The 21,426-nt window shown below is 36.3% G+C and overlaps 1 protein-coding gene across 7 annotated transcripts in view; it reads right to left on the bottom strand.

The window, feature by feature from the left end:
- The window catches only part of LOC124596599 (epsin-1), a 168,550-nt gene that overhangs the window by 104,354 nt on the left and 42,770 nt on the right, over window positions 1–21,426 (bottom strand). For all 7 annotated transcript variants that reach the window (XM_047135795.1, XM_047135801.1, XM_047135800.1 and 4 more), the window contains exons 4-5: window positions 17,761–17,970; window positions 648–869 (exon numbers count right to left, since the gene is read on the bottom strand). In XM_047135795.1, coding sequence (XP_046991751.1) covers window positions 648–869; window positions 17,761–17,970 — 432 coding nt within the window. The remainder of the gene's footprint in view (window positions 1–647; window positions 870–17,760; window positions 17,971–21,426) is intronic.

Below are 21,426 nucleotides of genomic sequence, written 5' to 3'. Positions count from 1 at the left end.
TAGTCAAAATAGGTCACAGAATACAACTGCCGTTGAATGTATCCTGAACATGGAAGTTGTATAAGACACAGGCATTCTGTTTACAATGCAAATAGTAGTAGGCTTTGCAGACTTGTCACAGCATTTCATTACTTTATTTAGGTAATAAGTGTTTCTTAACTAAAATGTAGTGCAACTTTCAAGTTTTTTCACACTGTTTCCTTTCTCTCCAGGGGCCACATCCACCTGTGTCTTCTGTCCAGTGGACATTTTTTCTTCTGTTAACATCTTTTGTAGTCCATCTTAGCTGAAGACCAGTTTTGAGAGGTAAGGCATTATTTTAATTTTGGCTGTTAGTTGTCCTGCATCTGCTCCAGTTTTAGCACACTATATACAAGAAATATTCTTTGAACTCTTACAGCTCTTTGACATCTCACTAGAGCCTGTGGAAAGTGTGGTGAATCTTCACCCCATGTTGGAGTGAACAGCACACTCCTTTGAAAGCAACAACTTTTATGACACTGAAATATTTCAATTGATTACAAAGAGTACAGAATGTGTGAAAACAGAATGGAGAAGGATTAATGACATGCAACAAAGCAAGGAAAACACACACACACACACACACACACACACACACACACACACACACTGCTGCACTGACTCACCATTCCATCACTTCCAAATCCAGAAGCTGCTTGCGCAAAACGTTCTTTAGCCTTTAGAGCTCTTGCTCTTTCATTTCGTAAGCGTTCATCATCCTTGAGCAGTTCAACTAATTGTTTCGCTTTTCCTCTAACACTCATTCCTTGGTCTTTATTGTCCTCAAAATACTGGAAATCTTTTAGTGTTTGAATAGCAAAGATGTTCTCCTTGCACTGCTGTGCTACCTGAAATCAAAGAACTTTGGATTTCAGTTAAATAGCATGAACTGCTCACAGCTGAAACGGATGACATGAAAGGAATGCACACTTTTTTTTAAGCATCTGGTGCAATTTTTATTTAACTGAAAGATGAAAACAGCTAAACCTTTAGCTTTCAGACTATTTCTCACTTCATTTATTGGAATAAAGATGGCCAATAGAAAAGAGAAACACACATATGGGTGTTGAATGGAAGCCTGAATAAAAGAGACACACAAGATACAAAAAAATAGTGAATCTGTAACAATAAGTTAAAATCTAATATTCAAAGCCAGAATAAATGATATGATATTCAGACGGTCACATCAATGGAAACGTAAATAGAACAAACTCCCAACATCCCTAAGTGTGCAAGAAATATGGGAAAGGAAAGAAACATAGTGCATAATAACGAAAGAAAGGCACTGCAAAAAGGAATGTAGAAGAGAAAGAGAGGATAAATGTAAAGAGTAAATTATAACCAGGCATGATGGCAGAAGTCCAACACCACGCTGACTTGTGCACTTTATGTATTTCACAGAAAATCTTAGTCTGAATGGTTGGAAAGTGATATGAAAACTGCTCCTTGCAAATATAACTCTACCTTCTTAATCACAGGTCTTGTTCTCACATGGACTGGAAGAGTGGAGATAGAATTTTAGACTCTGCATGGATCTCCAAGTTCAATGGAGACTGCTGATATGGCATTTTAAGCGAAGGATTTGTGCAAGATGATGATATACCCCCCTAGTCTCTCTACAGTACTGTATAACTACAGTGGACCTTTTCTCGATCAGTACGTTCACTTTCAGTGAACGAATGAAACCAGATTCAGCAGAATTCAAATGCATAAACTTGAACAGAAGCGAGAAAGAAGGGATGAGAGAAAGTTGGAAGCAAGGAACTCAAAGGCTGCTATATGGAATGACAAGTGGAGGTGAATTGCATTGGGATGTAGGAAAAAAATCATTCCAGACACATAGTAGTGGAGCATCATGGTTAGATGCATGCTATCTTTGGAGAGAAACTAATGTTTCAATGTGAGAGTGCATGCATCTTTGAAATAAACATTCTGGTTGGAAACTTCTTGTACCTTTCCTCACCCACTCTTTGGCACATTATTCCCATCACTTGCATCTTTTGGATTATTTCATGTTCAGTAATTATCCAGCCTTCGATATTTTCCTCACTTTAATGTCTCCGATTTTGCTCAAATTGTGTTTGCTAGTTTGATTAGTGACCACAGAAATATACACAAATTTCTAGCCAACATATTTTAATATGTGATTACAAGTCTCTTAACACTGAAAACCAGCTACATAAGGCTTTTCATTTCTTAGATCACCAGTCATTTTTATGTATTTTCAATATTTTTTAATAAAACTACTAGCAAACATTTCTAACATTTTGAAGAGCTGCATTTCAGTGTATAACAGTGGTAAAATTATAAAGCTGGGCAGACTGTTTTGAACAGTTCACATTGTGCAGGTTTTGTAAGTTTTAGGTCATTTGCTTAACTTTATTTACCTGCATGTTTTATATCTTTTTGATTTATAGTTTGAGATATTTGGAAATGAAGTTGGCCAAAAAATATATGCTGCAAAAATAATTGACTTTTAAAGCATTGCATCTTGAAAAGGGTGTGTGATACATACTTGCATTACCCACCACTTGAAAGAGCACTTCTCTCTCTACAAAATATGAAATTTCCACAACTGTTTTTTTTCTCCCCCTGATGGCCTGTAACCATCCAGTTAATTTCTCATACAAATCACTATTCTGGAGCTCATGTTTTATGTTCACAAAATTTGTACCAAAGTAGTAGCACATGCATGCACAAATTCAGTGTGTCCTGAATGAAAACAAATGTAAGGTTTACTTGTTTCTTTTTTCACTTTTTAGTACTGTATGGTGAAAGAAAAAAAGTAATTAATTTCTCTTTTTATCAAATTTTATTTCTGCAGGTGCAAAAAGTGGCAGTTGACCCTAAATAATGAAAAGTGTGAGGTCATCCACATGAGTGCTAAAAGGAACTCAAACTTCGGTAACATGATAAATCAGTCTAATCTAATACCTAAGTATTACAATTATGAACAACTTAAATTGGAAGGAACACATAGAAAATGTTGTGGGGAAGGCTAACCAAAGGCTGTGTTTTATTGGCAGGACACTTAGAAAATGTAACAGACCTACTAAGGAGACAGCATACACTGCACTTGTCCGTCCTCTTTTAGAATACTGCTGCGCGGCGTGGGATCCTTCCCAGGTAGGAATGACAGAGTACATCGAAAAAGTTCAAAGAAAGGCAGCACATTTTGTATTATTGTGAAATACGGGAGTGTGTGTCACAGAAATGATACAGGATAAGGACTGGAAATCTTTAAAAGAAAGGCGTTTTTCGTTGTGACGGAATCTTCTCACGAAATTCCAAGCACCAACTTTCTCCTCCAAACACGAAAATATTTTGTTGACACCGACCTACATCGGGCGGAACGATCACCACGATAAAATAAGGGAAATCAGAGCTCGTACGGAAAGATATAGGTGTTCATTCTTTCCGCGGGCTATACGAGATTGGAATAATAGAGAATTGTGAAGGTGGTTCGATGAACCCTCTGTCAGGCACTTAAATGTGATTTGCAGAGTATTGATGTAGATGTAGACTTTTCACTGCATTACTCTGAAAAAATTGAGACATTTAGCAAGTGGAAAGAGCTGCCAGGGTGTACTTTTGATTAATCAGATGGTTAAAGTTTCTATTCGCTAGCCTGGAATTCCAGCAAAAGGCTGCAAAATGTTCAGAGATTTTTCTTGTAAACAAAAGGAACTGTGGAGTCAGTCTGGCCTGAGGTTCAGTGAAAAATCTACAATTTGTCTTTTTCATATGTTCATTTGGCCAGGAAAATGTGATTGTTTACTAAGATCATGCTGTAATCCATTTACAAATGACAATCACACTAATAAAATAAAATACAGACATGGATTAATAAAATAAAATACAGACATGGATTAATAAAACTTTCCAAACACACACCATGCCGAAACTGTTCAACCATCTTACCACATTATGTAAATTTACCACTGTCATTCACTGTAAAGTCAGATTTCAAACTTTACCCCTACTTTTTTTTAAAAATGTTATCACATTCTGTCACCATTCACTTAAGAGGTTCCTACTCACAAAGCACTACAATTTGTGATAGTGTTTTGTATATAATCCACTAATTGATTAGCAAGCCTGAACACAAAATTTAAAAAAAATCTGAGACAATGGTGGAAATGGAAATGTCCTACTTATTTTGCTTTTGCTGACTATGCAGTCTACTTTAGTTCTGAATGTATATCCTTTATTTCAGTTCTCAGTTAGTACTTAACAATATACAGTATATTGCCTTATTCCTGATAAAGGCACTGGGACTATTTTTCCATTTACTTCAGCATCTGCATATATATCATTTCCTTATGTCATTTCAGTCTTCTCTCAATGAAAGAATTTTACTGAAAATGGACTTTATGGACTGACCCTCTTCAACTTTTTTTACACTTACTAGGATCAGTAGTGGCTGGACATCAATTTCCTGAAGCATAACACAATCCTCAAAAGAAAAAAAGGAAAAAGAAAAAAAAAGGAAAGCCCAGAGAACCACCTTTTAAGGCCAAAATATATGCTGGGAGTCATTAACTACACAACATTCCGACTACTTCAGCAAAGTTGTACCAGCTGAATATATATCACATTCATCTAGTATTGTCTTCACAAGATTCAGTGTCCAAATCAAATTTTCATAGTACCAATATTATTTTTACTTTTAATTTACATTCTATCAAACAGCAAAGAATATACCTTTTTATTTTTAGAGACTGGACAGTATAAGTGTATATAATTTTTTTTAATTTAATGATAAGGCAAAGCATCTCTCCATCAAATTTTATTTCTCATGTGATAAGTAATTACAGGTAACATAAGCAACTTTTACTTTAAGAAAATCAAACAATACTTTGTTAATTAAAACTTCCACTTGATAATAAACAATGACTTTAAATAAAAGAAAAATGTGCTACAAGCAACTACACAAACCACGAACTTTTCAATTATAAAATGTAAGGGGTATAGATTCAGCTACAAACAAATCCTGTTTCATATGTAACAATGCTCTGAAATAATCTGTTCTTGAAAGACAATTTTTTTCAAGTTATTTTGAAAACTGCATCATTTTCAGAAGAACCAGCACTTGCCTTAGGTGGATTATAGAAAGCACAAAAATCCTAAGTCTGGATAACCAAAGGGGGTTTTGGACCACTGTCCTTGCAAATGTGGGTCCAGTGTCTTATCACTGTATCCACCTTCCTGAGAGAGTCAATCAGTTCACTTTAACAGCACAGATGTTTATTATATTTCTTACAGCTTGCCAGCAAACTGGTAGGTGACTACTCAACAACCCACCATTCTTACTCAGCTAGGGCACAAAACACAAAGAGGCTGTTCCAAAATAGGGTCACGAGTCCACCCATAACCTACTTTTTAAGTTGGAGACGTCAGAGACAATACAGTGTACAAAGAAAAACATATCTGGTGGATCTCTGTTTTACAATAACAAGCAGTTTATGGAATGTTGGCACTATTCTTTTATTAACATGTAACATAATAATAATAGTAATAGTAATAGTAACAATAATAATAACTAAATTATTTAACAGTTACACTGCAGACCCATACACATTCCCTGATACACTTACACATGGAATAACTTTTCTGAAACCTGAAGATCAAGCAGACACAGCAAACCCAGCAAAATATCGCCCCATAACATGCCTACCAACAATATACAAAATATTAACTTCAGTCATTAAACAGAAATTAATGACACATACAACACAGAACAAAATTATAAATGAAGAACAAAAAGGCTGTTGCAAAGGAGCACGAGGATGTAAAGAGCAACTGATAATAGATGCAGAGGTGACATATCAAGCTAAAACTAAACAAAGGTCGCTACACTACGCATACATTGATTACCAAAAAGCTTTTGATAGTGTACCCCACTCATGGTTACTACAAATATTGGAAATATACAAAGTAGATCCTAAATTGATACAGTTCCTAAACATAGTAATGAAAAATTGGAAAACCACACTTAATATCCAAACAAATTCAAATAATATCACATCACAGCCAATACAGATTAAGCGTGGAATATACCAAGGAGACTCATTAAGTCCTTTCTGGTTCTGTCTTGCTCTGAACCCACTGTCCAACATGCTAAATAATACAAATTGTGGATACAATATTACTGGACCATACCCACACAAAATCACACATTTGCTATACATGGATGATCTAAAACTACTGGCAGCAACAAATCAACAATTCAACCAATTACTAAAGATAACAGAAGTATTCAGCAATGATATAAATATGGCTTTCGGAACAGACAAATGTAAGAAAATTAGCATAGTCAAGGGAAAACACACTAAACAAGAAGATTACATATTGGATAACCACAGCGACTGCATAGAAGCGATGGAAAAAACGGATGCCTATAAATATCTAGGATACAGACAAAAAATAGGTATAGATAATACAAATATTAAAGAAGAATTAAAGAAAAATATAGACAAAGACAAACAAAAATACTGAAAACAGAATTGACAGCAAGAAACAAGACAAAAGCTATAAATACTTATGCCATACCAATATTGACCTACTCATTTGGAGTAGTGAAATTGAGTAACGCAGACCTAGAAGCACTCAATACACTTACACGATCACAATGCCACAAATATAGAATACATCACATACATTCAGCAACAGAAAGATTCACATTAAGCAGAAAGGAAGGAGGAAGGGGATTTATCGACATAAAAAACCTACATTATGGACAGGTAGACAATTTAAGAAAATTCTTTATAGAATGAGCAGAAACTAGCAAAATACACAAGGCAAATCACTCATATAAATACATCGGCTACACCACTGCAATTTCATAACCACTTCTACAACCCTTTAGATCACATAACATCAACAGATACGAAGAAAGTAAATTGGAAAAAGAAAACACTTCATGGCAAGCACCCGTATCATCTAACACAGCCACACATCGATCAAGACGCATCCAACACATGGCTAAGAAAAGGCAATATATACAGTGAGACAGAAGGATTCATGATTGCAATACAGGATCAAACAAACACCAGGTATTACAGCAAGCATATTATTAAAGATCCCAATACCACAATGGATAAATGCAGACTTTGTAAACAACAAATAGAAACAGCAGATCACATCACAAGCGGATGTACAATACTAGCAAATACAGAATACCCCAGAAGACATGACAATGTCGCAAAAATAATACATCAACAGCTTGCCTTACAACATAAACTTATAAAACAACATGTTCCCACATACAAGTATGCACCACAAAATGTACTGGAGAATGATGAATACAAATTATACTGGAACAGAACCATTATAACAGATAAAACAACACCACATAACAAACCTGACATCATACTCACCAATAAAAAGAAGAAATTAACACAACTAATCGAAATATCCATACCCAATACAACAAATATACAAAAGAAAACAGGAGAAAAAATTGAAAAATACATCTAACTGGCTGAGGAAGTCAAAGACATGTGGCATCAGGATAAAGTTGACATCATACCAATTATACTATCAACTACAGGAGTCATACCACACAATATCCACCAGTACATCAATGCAATACAGCTACATCCAAACATATATATACAACTACAGAAATCCGTAATTATTGATACATGTTCAATTACCCGAAAGTTCCTAAATGCAATATAACACATACCGTACAGTTAAAAGAAAGTGACGCTTGATCAAGGTCCGCATCACTCCATTTTTAACCGGACTTAACGTCTGAGAAAGTGAAGGAAATAATAATAAAAAGAACAAACCACTAATAGGGCTAACCCCCCTTTTAGTGTGATTAGTTAGTTCAGGACAGAACTAAAGAAGCCTCGGACAAGCACCGTCATGGTCGGGGACGACGCTTGAACCCTATGCCCGCCCACAATGGTAACGACACTGCTAGCCAACTGGAAAATGATTTAAATCCAAATAGAGGTGTTTTGCAGGATATGCTTCCTGCAACCACCCTAGAAGGAAAACAAAGACAGAGGATGAGATGGTCAGATGAAGTTAATCGACACCTCATGTTCTGTTATTACCAAGCAACAAACCTAGGAACCAACACAACTGGATACAGATCACAAGTATACACAACATTTATTACCAGATATCCAGAATTAAAATTTTTAACAGAACAACGACTAGCTGATCAGATCCATGTAATAATCAACAATAACAGTATACCCCAGTCAGAATTAGAAAACATCAAACAACAAGTACAACAAATACTGAAACAAAATAATGTGCAATCAGAAGAAGAAGAAAATACAGTAATGGACTCAAACATCCCACAGCAAACAAACAAAGAACAACATGCATCAATTAAACAATCAGAGGAAAACGAAATCTTAAGACAGCCACCAGAACAAGCACAAATAGAACACGAAGTGACACACATGTTAGATATAAAAGACAAATTTCAGTTGACATATATAGAATACAAAGACACAAATACAGACATTAGACCATTCTTGCATAGACCACCAAATAACCCACAAGTCGAAACAACAATAACAACTATCAACACAATCATACACAACAAAATAAATGAAAACACAACTATGGAAGAGTTACAACTACTGGTTTATATAGGAGCACTCACTACACTAAATATACACACTAGGCAGAGATCAGAACCAACCAACACACAGAAGAAACCCACAAAACCAGCATGGCAACACAGGCTACAGATCGGAATAGAAAAACTGAGAAAAGACATCGGACAGCTAACACAATTTATAAGAAATGAAATGTCAGAAAAAACGAAAAAGGCTAGGTAAAATCTCACAACAAGAAGCGACAGAGCAATTAGATGAAAAGAAGCAGAAATTACAAGGATTGGCCAAACGACTTAGAAGATACAAAAAAAAGTGAAAAATAGAAGGAAACAAAACCAAACATTCAACACAAACCAAAAGAAATTTTACCAGACAATAGATAACACACACATTAAAATAGACAATCCACCAAACATAACAGACATGGAACACTTCTGGAGCAACATATGGTCAAACCCGGTACAACATAACAGGCATGCACGGTGGATACAAGCAGAAACAGATACATACAAGATGATACCACAAATGCCTGAAGTGATAATTTTGCAACATGAAGTCACCCAAGCAATTAATTCTACTCACAAATGGAAAGCCCCTGGAAAAGATAAAATAGCAAATTTCTGGCTAAAGAAATTCACCTCAACACATTCACATCTAACTAAATTATTTAATACGTCTGCTTGTGTCTGTATATGTGTGGATGGATACGTGTGTGTGTGCGCGTGCGCGCGAGTGTATACCCGTCCTTTTTTCCCCCTAAGGTAAGTCAGGTGACTACAGGGTTATAAACACAAAATCAAATAGGGGTAATGCAGGAGTAGGTTTAATAATGAATAGGAAAATAGGAATGCGGGTAAGCTACTACAAACAGCATAGTGAACGCATTATTGTGGCCAAGATAGATACGAAGCCCACACCTACTACAGTAGTACAAGTTTATATGCCAACTAGCTCTGCAGATGACGAAGAAATTGAAGAAATGTATGATGAAATAAAAGAAATTATTCAGATTGTGAAGGGAGACGAAAATTTAATAGTCATGGGTGACTGGAATTCGAGTGTAGGAAAAGGGAGAGAAGGAAACATAGTAGGTGAATATGGATTGGGGGACAGAAATGAAAGAGGAAGCCGCCTGGTAGAATTTTGCACAGAGCACAACATAATCATAACTAACACTTGGTTTAAGAATCATGAAAGAAGGTTGTATACATGGAAGAACCCTGGAGATACTAAAAGGTATCAGATAGATTATATAATGGTAAGACAGAGATTTAGGAACCAGGTTTTAAATTGTAAGACATTTCCAGGGGCAGATGTGGACTCTGACCACAATCTATTGGTTATGACCTGTAGATTAAAACTGAAGAAACTGCAAAAAGGTGGGAATTTAAGGAGATGGGACCTGGATAAACTGAAAGAACCAGAGGTTGTACAGAGATTCAGGGAGAGCATAAGGGAGCAATTGACAGGAATAGGGGAAATAAATACAGTAGAAGAAGAATGTGTAGCTCTGAGGGATGAAGTAGTGAAGGCAGCAGAGGATCAAGTAGGTAAAAAGACGAGGGCTAGTAGAAATCGTTGGGTAACAGAAGAAATATTGAATTTAATTGATGAAAGGAGAAAATATAAAAATGCGGTAAGTGAAACAGGCAAAAAGGAATACAAACGTCTCAAAAACGAGATCGACAGGAAGTGCAAAATGGCTAAACAGGGATGGCTAGAGGACAAATGTAAGGATGTAGAGGCCTATCTCACTAGGGGTAAGATAGATACCGCCTACAGGAAAATTAAAGAGACCTTTGGAGATAAGAGAACGACTTGTATGAATATCAAGAGCTCAGATGGAAACCCAGTTCTAAGCAAAGAAGGGAAAGCAGAAAGGTGGAAGGAGTATATAGAGGGTCTATACAAGGGCGATGTACTTGAGGACAATACTATGGAAATGGAAGAGGATGTAGATGAAGATGAAATGGGAGATACGATACTGCGTGAAGAGTTTGACAGAGCACTGAAAGACCTGAGTCGAAACAAGGCCCCCGGAGTAGACAATATTCCATTGGAACTACTGACGGCCGTGGGAGAGCCAGTCCTGACAAAACTCTACCATCTGGTGAGCAAGATGTATGAAACAGGCGAAATACCCTCAGACTTCAAGAAGAATATAATAATTCCAATCCCAAAGAAAGCAGGTGTTGACAGATGTGAAAATTACCGAACAATCAGTTTAATAAGCCACAGCTGCAAAATACTAACACGAATTCTTTACAGACGAATGGAAAAACTAGTAGAAGCCAACCTCGGGGAAGATCAGTTTGGATTCCGTAGAAACACTGGAACACGTGAGGCAATACTGACCTTACGACTTATCTTAGAAGAAAGATTAAGGAAAGGCAAACCTACGTTTCTAGCATTTGTAGACTTAGAGAAAGCTTTTGACAATGTTGACTGGAATATTCTCTTTCAAATTCTGAAGGTGGCAGGGGTAAAATACAGGGAGCAAAAGGCTATTTACAATTTGTACAGAAACCAGATGGCAGTTATAAGAGTCGAGGGACATGAAAGGGAAGCAGTGGTTGGGAAGGGAGTAAGACAGGGTTGTAGCCTCTCCCCGATGTTGTTCAATCTGTATATTGAGCAAGCAGTAAAGGAAACAAAAGAAAAATTCGGGGTAGGTATTAAAATTCATGGAGAAGAAATAAAAACTTTGAGGTTCGCCGATGACATTGTAATTCTGTCAGAGACAGCAAAGGACTTGGAAGAGCAGTTGAATGGAATGGACAGTGTCTTGAAAGGAGGATATAAGATGAACATCAACAAAAGCAAAACAAGGATAATGGAATGTAGTCTAATTAAGTCGGGTGATGCTGAGGGAATTAGATTAGGAAATGAGACACTTAAAGTAGTAAAGGAGTTTTGCTATTTGGGGAGCAAAATAACTAATGATGGTCGAAGTAGAGAGGATATAAAATGTAGACTGGCAATGGCAAGGAAAGCGTTTCTGAAGAAGAGAAATTTGTTAACATCCAGTATTGATTTAAGTGTCAGGAAGTCATTTCTGAAAGTATTTGTATGGAGTGTAGCCATGTATGGAAGTGAAACATGGACGATAAATAGTTTGGACAAGAAGAGAATAGAAGCTTTCGAAATGTGGTGCTACAGAAGAATGCTGAAGATTAGATGGGTAGATCACATAACTAATGAGGAAGTATTGAATAGGATTGGGGAGAAGAGAAGTTTGTGGCACAACTTGACCAGAAGAAGGGATCGGTTGGTAGGACATGTTCTGAGGCATCAAGGGATCACCAATTTAGTGTTGGAGGGCAGCGTGGAGGGTAAAAATCGTAGAGGAAGACCAAGAGATGAATACACTAAGCAGATTCAGAAGGATGTAGGTTGCAATAGGTACTGGGAGATGAAAAAGCTTGCACAGGATAGAGTAGCATGGAGAGCTGCATCAAACCAGTCTCAGGACTGAAGACCACAACAACAACAACAAGGTAAGTCCTTCCGCTCCCGGGATTGGAATGACTCCTTACTCTCTCCCTTAAAACCCACATCCTTTCATCTTTCCCTCTCCTTCCCTCTTTCCTGATGAGGCAACAGTTTGTTGCGAAAGCTTGAATTTTGTGTGTATGTTAGTGTTTGTTTGTGTGTCTATCGGCGTGCCAGCGCTTTCGTTTGGTAAGTCACATCATCATTGTTTTTAGATATATTTTTCCCACGTGGAATGTTTCCCTATTAATTTATATCATAAATTATTTAACAGTTACATTGCAGACCCATACACATTCCCTGATACACTTACACATTGAATAACTTTTCTGAAACCTGAAGATCAAGCAGACACAGCAAACCCAGCAAAATATCGCCCCATAACATGCCTACCAACAATATACAAAATATTAACTTCAGTCATTACACAGAAATTAATGACACATACAACACAGAACAAAATTATAAACGAAGAACAAAAAGGCTGTTGCAAAGGAGCACGAGGACGTAAAGAGCAACTGATAATAGATCCAGAGGTGACATACCAAGCTAAAACTAAACAAAGGTCGCTACACTACGCACACATTGATTACCGAAAAGCTTTTGATAGTGTACCCCACTCATGGTAACTACAAATATTGGAAATATACAAAGTAGATCCTAAATTGATACAGTTCCTAAACATAGTAATGAAAAATTGGAAAACCACACTTAATATCCAAACAAATTCAAATAATATCATATCACAGCCAATACAGGTTAAGCGTGGAATATACCAAGGAGACTCATTAAGTCTTTCTGGTTCTGCATTGCTCTGAACCCACTATTCTACATGCTAAATAATACAAATTATGGATACAATATTACTGGAACATACCCACACAAAATCACACATTTGCTATACATGGATGATCTAAAACTACTGGCAGCAACCAATCAACAACTCAACCAATTACTAAAGATAACAGAAGTATTCAGCAATGATATAAATATGGCTTTCGGAACAGACAAATGTAAGAAAATTAGCATAGTCAAGGGAAAACACACTAAACAAGAAGATTACATATTGAATAACCACAGTGACTCCATAGAAGCGATGGAAAAAACAGATGCCTATAAATATCTAGGATACAGACAAAAAATAGGAATAGATCATACGAATATTAAAGAAGAACTAAAAGAAAAATATAGACAAAGACTAACAAAAATACTGAAAACAGAATTGACAGCAAGAAACAAGACAAAAGCTATAAATACTTATGCCATACCAATATTGACCTACTCATTTGGAGTAGTGAAATGGAGTAACACAGACCTAGAAGCAGTCAATACACTTACACGATCACAATGCCACAAATATAGAATACATCACATACATTCAGCAACAGAAAGATTCACATTAAGCAGAAAGGAAGGAGGAAGGGGATTTATCGACATAAAAAACCTACATTGTGGACAGGTAGACAATTTAAGAACATTCTTTATAGAATGGGCTGAAACTAGCAAAATACACAAAGCAATCACTCATATAAATACATCGGCTACACCACTGCAATTTCATAACCACTTCTACAACCCTTTAGATCACATAACATCAACAGATATGAAGAAAGTAAATTGGAAAAAGAAGGCACTACATGGCAAGCACCCGTATCATCTAACACAGCCACACATCGATCAAGACGCATCCAACACATGGCTAAGAAAAGGCAATATATACAGTGAGATGGAAGGATTCATGATTGCAATACAGGATCAAACAATAAACACCAGATATTACAGCAAGCATATTATTAAAGATCCCAATACCACAACAGATAAATGCAGACTTTGCAAACAACAAATAGAAACAGTAGATCACATCACAAGCGGATGTACAATACCAGCAAATACAGAATACCCCAGAAGACATGACAATGTAGCAAAAATAATACATCAACAGCTTGCCTTACAACATAAACTTATAAAACAACATGTTCTCACATACAAGTATGCACCACAAAACGTACTGGAGAACGATGAATACAAATTATACTGGAACAGAACCATTATAACAGATAAAACAACACCACATAACAAACCTGACATCATACTCACCAATAAAAAGAAGAAATTAACACAACTAATCGAAATATCCATACCCAATACAACAAATATACAGAAGAAAAAATAGAAAAATACATCCAACTGGCTGAGGAAGTCAAGGACATGTGGCATCAGGATAAAGTTGACATTATACCAATTATACTATCTACTACAGGAGTCATACCATACAATATCCATCAGTACATCAATGCAATACAGCTACATCCAAACTTATGTATACAACTACAGAAATCTGTTCAACTACCCGAAAGTTCCTAAATGCAATGTAACGTATACCGTACAGTTAAAAGGAAGTCACGTTTGATTAAGGTCCGCGTCACCTTCCATTTTTAACCAGACATAACGTCTGAGACAGGAAAGAGAAATAACAATAATAATAATAATAATAATAATAATAAAGCCCTCCAGTGTTTGTATGCTGACAAATTTGTCGAAACTATCGATAAAAACCAATTCTTATAAATATTCTTTCCATTCTTTTTTATTCTGATCAACAATGTAATTTATTTTGCCATTCTACTAAACCATGTAATTTATTTTGCCGTTCTTTCCCAATATGAGCTATTGCAGCAATTATAATTTTTGTACAGATTGCGGCACTTTGATTACGGCTCTCGATTTTATGTAACCTTTCTTTTTGTACATTCTCTTTAACAAAAGCATAAATCACACAGAAATGACTGAATGATCCTTAATACCAGCTACCATTCTCTGCAATGTGTTGGCATTCTTGTGATTTGGAATTTTTATCCCTTAACTTGCCTCACTAAGAAGACTTGCTGATTACCTGCCCAGGTTGTTCACTTACTAAATAACTCAAAAAAGAAGTGCAGACAAAAACTATCTATGTTTAACATAGCACATTGTACTATGCTGCATGACAGATTTCTTCTTGCTTTCCAATTTTCAGACAGACTATATCTGGTTATGTTGCTATGGAAAACATTTAGTCCAATGCCAGACTGTGAGCTAGCAACACAATCCCACAACTAGGCAGTTGTCTATGAGATAATTAGTAATCTAATAAGTTTTTGGCAGTGATCTGGTGCAACTATGCTTTTTAACATTCTGAGGAGGTCATTATTGTGGAGTAACACTTGTACGTGGCAACAGAGTGATACAATCAAATGGTTCAAAAATTTAAGTTTAATTTACTGTTGTTTAATCAAACTAAGATTAAACTGTAACTTTGCTCATATGTTTACCTTGCTAATATAAAGACAGCTATTCCTTAGAAGTGTACAAAGTACATGTCCACTGGTGTTGCGAAAATCGGTGCACCTGTTTGGGGGTTAATGTTTGCTCTTGTATCCTCCAACTTCAAATAATTGCAGAATGCAGTCAGTAACTACAGATTAATGATGCTTGTTCACATTTAGAAGACTGAATGTGAATTTACTTTGATAGTGCCATGGTGGTCTATTGGGTAGAGCACCTGACTCCACCCTTGAGTGTCCAGGCTCCAATCTCAGATGGGGCGGGGATTACAATGATAAAAGAACTGAACTGAAAGGGTTTTTAGTTCAGTTCATTGATCAGTACGAATTACAAAAGAAAATCAATCCTCTGTCCTATAATATGTAAAGGAGGGCTTCTCAGGAAGACACAAATGTGAAACTTGCAAAGTAGTCAATGCTACCATCTAATGATGGGCTCAGCCTGAAGCTAGTAATCATATAAGAAAAACTTACTAACAGTGCAAAAAATAAATACCAGTAACAAAGTGCATTCCAGAAGTACTAAATTTTTCATTACTTTGAATTGATATACTCCTTGAGAATTACATTACACTACAGTTCGCACCTAAATTGGAGAATGTAAAAGAACAACTTTCTTCCTTTACTACTTCTTAACAACAGATTTAAATCCGAGTGACAGTGAAATTTAAAGACTTTAATTACGAAGGTGGTTTGAAAAGTTCTTAGGATCACCATGAGAGGTCAACGCTAGCGCAACGCGTTTTTCACGTGTAATTCATTGGACTGGTGCCCGTAAACATGTGTCACATCAGTGGTCTTTGAAGTGTGGTGATGACTTCTTGTTCCCCTATAGTGATTTGGAAAGATGGAAAATTACAAAGATGGTTTGAAAAGTTCAGGGGACTCTCCTCCTTCATATTCAACTGTTGCCAAGTGGACAAATGAATTTAAACTTAGATGGTCCACGCAGTGGTCAGCCAAGAGGTGTCACTACTCCAGAAATCATTGCAAAAGTGCACAAAATGGTCATGAAGGATTACCGATTGAAAGTGTGTGAAATTGCTCAAGCTTGCCAGATGTTATGTGAATGGGTGTATCACATTTTAACTGAAGAATTAGAAATGAAAAAATTATCTGTAAGATGGGGACCATGGCTCTTGATGCTGGACAATGCGCACCCACACATGTGCCATCACCATGGCAAAATTACACGAACTAAGGTATGAATTGTTACCACATCTGCCTTATTCAATTGATATAGCTCCGTCAGACTTCCATCTCTTCCCAAAACTAACAAATTTTTCTTGGTGGACGAAGATTCACTTCAAACGAAAAATTGATAGAGTTGACAACTATTTTGCAGACCTGGAGGAAACTCATTTTTGAAATGGGATCAATGCACTGGAAGATCATTGGACGAAGTGAATTAATCTACAAGGAGACTACTTTGAAAAATAAAAAAGTTTCAATGATGTAATTACTTTTTTTCTATTCCTTTCTGAGGACTTTTCAAACCACCCTCATATCAAGCTCTTAAAACTATTTACATTAACAGATAAATCAAGATCATGTAAATACTGACCAAACATAACTGACAAGTGTTGGGCCACCCTTACTGCGTCGTTCAACAATGATTTATTGTAAATGGATCCACACAACTGCAAATGAGAATGAACTTTCCCAGCGGCATTTTATACACGTGGCACTCAGTACAACACTTGCAAGAAATACTGCCTGAATTAAATGAACATAAACATACTCTCGTTCTTAATGAAGAGTAATAAAAGGACCAACAGAATACCATAAAAACAAGGTCAATGAACTGTATTAATAAATTTTCAATTATCATTTACATACTTTGGTCCAAGAAACATCTGGGTTACATTAAGATACTCATTGTGATAAAAGGGTTTTGAGGATTGTGATTTGGTCACTTATGTTCAGTATGACTGAAATTAACAACCTAACAAACAAACTAGGATACTTTAAGAGTGACTGACTTTTTCCTTTGTTTTAATGACAAATGGCAGCCAGTATGCAATGGAATGCACTGGCCTCTCATGTAGATACAGTAGTTCAAGACACACCATCATTCACTTTTGCTATAAATACCAGAGTAGTAAACAGGCACATATAAGCCCCACACGCATGCCCACGCATGCCCACACATGCCCCCCCCCCCCCCCCCCACACACACACACACACACTTCTGATCATGATCCAGCACGCGATAACTGTTTGTATCCCATCCACAATTCTCAGTGGTAAATTTTTAAATTGTTACAAAATATTAGGTCTTTACAAAATATTATGTTTGAATCTTCTATGTACATTAATTTTACAGAAATACATACCTTTTCCGTTCCAGTTTTAATCAAATACTCCAAAAGTACAAGTGCTTTGTACACATGCCTCCAATTGCGCCCATGGTCATTAAGCCTTTTCCATATCATCTGCATGATTTCCGTAAATGCAACAACATTGTAGGTTAGGTCAGCAATTTCTGACATAAGTGTTGAACTGGGACCCCATGGATCATTGCTTGTGGCTTCTCGTACTTTCACCTGCAAGATCAATAATTTCATTGTTCTATATGTACTAGCTGCAAACCTCTGAAGGAGGAGGAGGAGGAGGAGGAGGAGGAGGAGGTGGACAACGTGAAGGGGGGGGGGGGGGAGCGGGGAGGAGAAAGAGATGGATATATTCTGGGGGGGGGGGGGGGGAGGAGATCAGGACATATATCCAATTTCCAAACGAATTTAGCAATTGTGAAGCACTGCCGTGTTTGCTAGTAATAAATACATTTTAAAAACTTAATTCACACTCACAGCTAAGAAAATCTGTATGCCTACTCCTCATATTCAATGACAAATACACGAAATTACAAAGTTAAAATAAAATGAGTAAGGAGTCATTACACACAAACAGGCCGGGATTAAGGTTGGGGCAAGAAGCACTCTGGTCCAAGGGCACAGGTGAGAACTATTCAGACCACCCTTATATTTTAATAATGTTTGTCTCAAGTAAATAAATTCACTTATTGATATTAATATCTGGATATAGTTTAACTTCATCCATATAGCAATCAATTACAAAGACACACAATGACAACCCATTAGCTTCCAAAGGCAAAATTCCAGTACTGGCGACAGATACAATCAAAGCTGAAAAACATTTCCCAGCGTTTGGAACTATTCATTCTTTCCTGAGGGACAAAAGGATATATAGAGGATAGTTAGAAAAGGGGCAGATCAGTCAGAACCCAGAATGATAAAGGCCCACCTGTTGTGAGTTTGAAGGGGAAAGAATAATGAAAGGACAGAGGTGCATTAGAGAGAGTAGACTATTTTTGACCTCCTGCTCCGACAGCTTCCTTTCACCTTTGTTTCTCTCTTTTCCTCTCAACAGATGCAGCACTGAAATTTTGCCTTCTGACGCTAAGTGCAGACCAGACAATTTATCTCTCTAATTTTATTGTTTATCCAAGGGAATTTTCTGCTGATACACCTCTGCCATGCAGGATAGACAGCTACATGACGTCACTGATTTACTGATGTTCAATGGAAAATTTCCTGCACACAGACATCAAATGTGCATGGTTCTTATTAGGACACAATGAAGAAAAAATTGTGCTGGACTTTACGTTAACAAATGTTCTCGGCTTTTTGTATGAATCTCATGCAGTCACAAGACAAAGGGCCAAACCAAACCAGCCCAAAGCAAATATCCACACTGTTGCAGCAGCAAAAGACTGTTTTTGTTTTTATAGTGGCTGCAGCACATCTCTTGTTGTGAAGCTGTCTGCTGAAAGCAATACAATTAATTTTTGAAAGGCCTACTAAGAAAGCTGATGATTCAAAGGGATTTGTGGTTTATCCAAAATAATAATTTCACACTACTAGAGCTATGGTTTTATATGGCTGTTTGTCCATCTTATGAGCATACTGAGCATTAATTTGTACAAAGTTGTTTAAATGAAAAATAAGAATTTTAATTTTTTTAATCTCAAAATATTTAGGTCAGCAGGTAAGCTAAAGGCTGGTGCAGCAGTTTTGATTTATACACTGGATACATTAGTGATACTTGTGATTTTGACATAAGAACAAGACAACTAGGCACATTATAATTTATTTCATGGATGATTCTTCAGAAGTATATTATGCCATACATGTCCTTGCTCCTACGACCGCATGTAATGCTCTTACAAAAAATTAGAGAGATTTTTTGCTATTTTAGAAGCACATTACTTTTGTGCAGTTGTTGCAAGCCTTTTACGTACAAGGTCCTTGTTTTAATGTACTTAGCACTAGGAAAATTATAATTATTTTACATAAATTTATTAATTAACCCACATATGCCTTTGTTCTCAATTATATTTGATTATCATTCATCACTGGTGTAACTATGACTGTATTTAATTTCTTTACAAAAATTCTTTAAGGAATTAAGGAACTGATGAAATAACTTTAACCAGAGGGGCACACATACAGAGCACAGAAAAACAAGGTTCTTGTACAACCATTTATAAGTATTGCTTCTGACAAAATTACTCAATGTTTCAAAAATACAAAATTATGCACTAGTTACAGAAACACTAACAATCTACAACGATTATTGGGAGACATACTACGGAAATCAGAGCCATTTTCGCAATCAGGAATCTACAAAGTTAACTGAAAAATGTTCAAAATTTTATACTGGACAAACAAGTTAGCATGAGATTTAAAGGACACAAGACAATAAGTGGCAAATAACCCACCCACCTTTGCTGGACAGTTAAAAGGCACCAACCACAAAATACATAATATAGATGAATCCCTTGAAATATCACATAAGTTACAGAAAGGAAAAATCATGGATGTTACTGAAGAAATTGAAATTTACACTCATCTAAAACGTCAGTCAGACAGTTTTAAATGAGCAAAAAGGTCTGTGAAATGGGAAATTCTTATACAACTTTTTACCACTTCTACAACAAAGCATTACAGAACCATAGAATGTAAAATTATCACTACACTCATCAATAAATATTACTGTAATGTGAAACATCACGCAACCATAAAGGACTTTATACTCGACTCTCATAGTTTTCAGTACTGTTTCATTAGAGTACTGTGATCGATTTTATATATAGGATCTTTGTAACAACTCTTCAAAAATAATGTGCTCCCATAACAAGAGAATAAATAATTATAGGTTACTCTAAAGAAATTACACAGTCATATTTACACCAAATGATAAACGATAATTAAATATAATTGAAAATAAGGGCTTATGTAGGGTAATTAAACTTCTGTAAAACAATCATGATCGAAAGTAAAAGTAACTTGCTCCCGCATTACAGGCAGTCCTCGGAGCAAGGACGTACATGTATCATATACTACTAAAAAAATCATCCATAACTTAATTTACAAAGTGCCTAGTATATCTATGTTAAAATCACAAGTGTCACTAATGTATTCAATATATAATGCTTCCATTCCAGAAAACTCGAAAATGGCCTAAGGAAGAAATTGTACATGAAATGAAGAGAATGGCAGCTGAAGGCATCACCAAATCATATAAAAATTTATCCCTGCTGCAAACCATATCACACTAAAAATTGATGTCATTTGTGTTTATCTCCTAACACAGTGAACTTAACAGTCAATATGAGAGTTGTTCAAAAAATTCCAGAACATTCGTAATTTCACATCACTGCAGTGTCGTATATCTGTTAGTTGTTGTTCAGTGCTGTATTGAGTAGAATGTTGTGTCGCACAGTTTGCGAATTTCGAGATGGCAGAATTAGAGGAGCGACAAACCTTTGTAAAATTTTGCATCAAACTCGAGAAAACCTTTATAGAGGCACACCAAATAATGCAGGAAGCCTACGGAGATGAGTGCTTAAGCCGTACTCAGTGTTAAGAATGGTTCACAAGGGTTTAAAAATGGCCGGATGGAAGTTAAAGGTGAGCCTCATTTAGGATGCCCTTCGCATCTACCAAAGACATTCCTGTCAGGAACATCACCAAAATTGT

Source organism: Schistocerca americana, chromosome 2 (genome assembly GCF_021461395.2).
Source record: "Schistocerca americana isolate TAMUIC-IGC-003095 chromosome 2, iqSchAmer2.1, whole genome shotgun sequence".
Taxonomy (NCBI): Eukaryota; Metazoa; Arthropoda; class Insecta; order Orthoptera; family Acrididae; genus Schistocerca; species Schistocerca americana.
The sequence above is the reverse complement of the archived record's forward strand: the minus strand, read 5'-3'. Positions and strand labels throughout refer to the sequence as shown.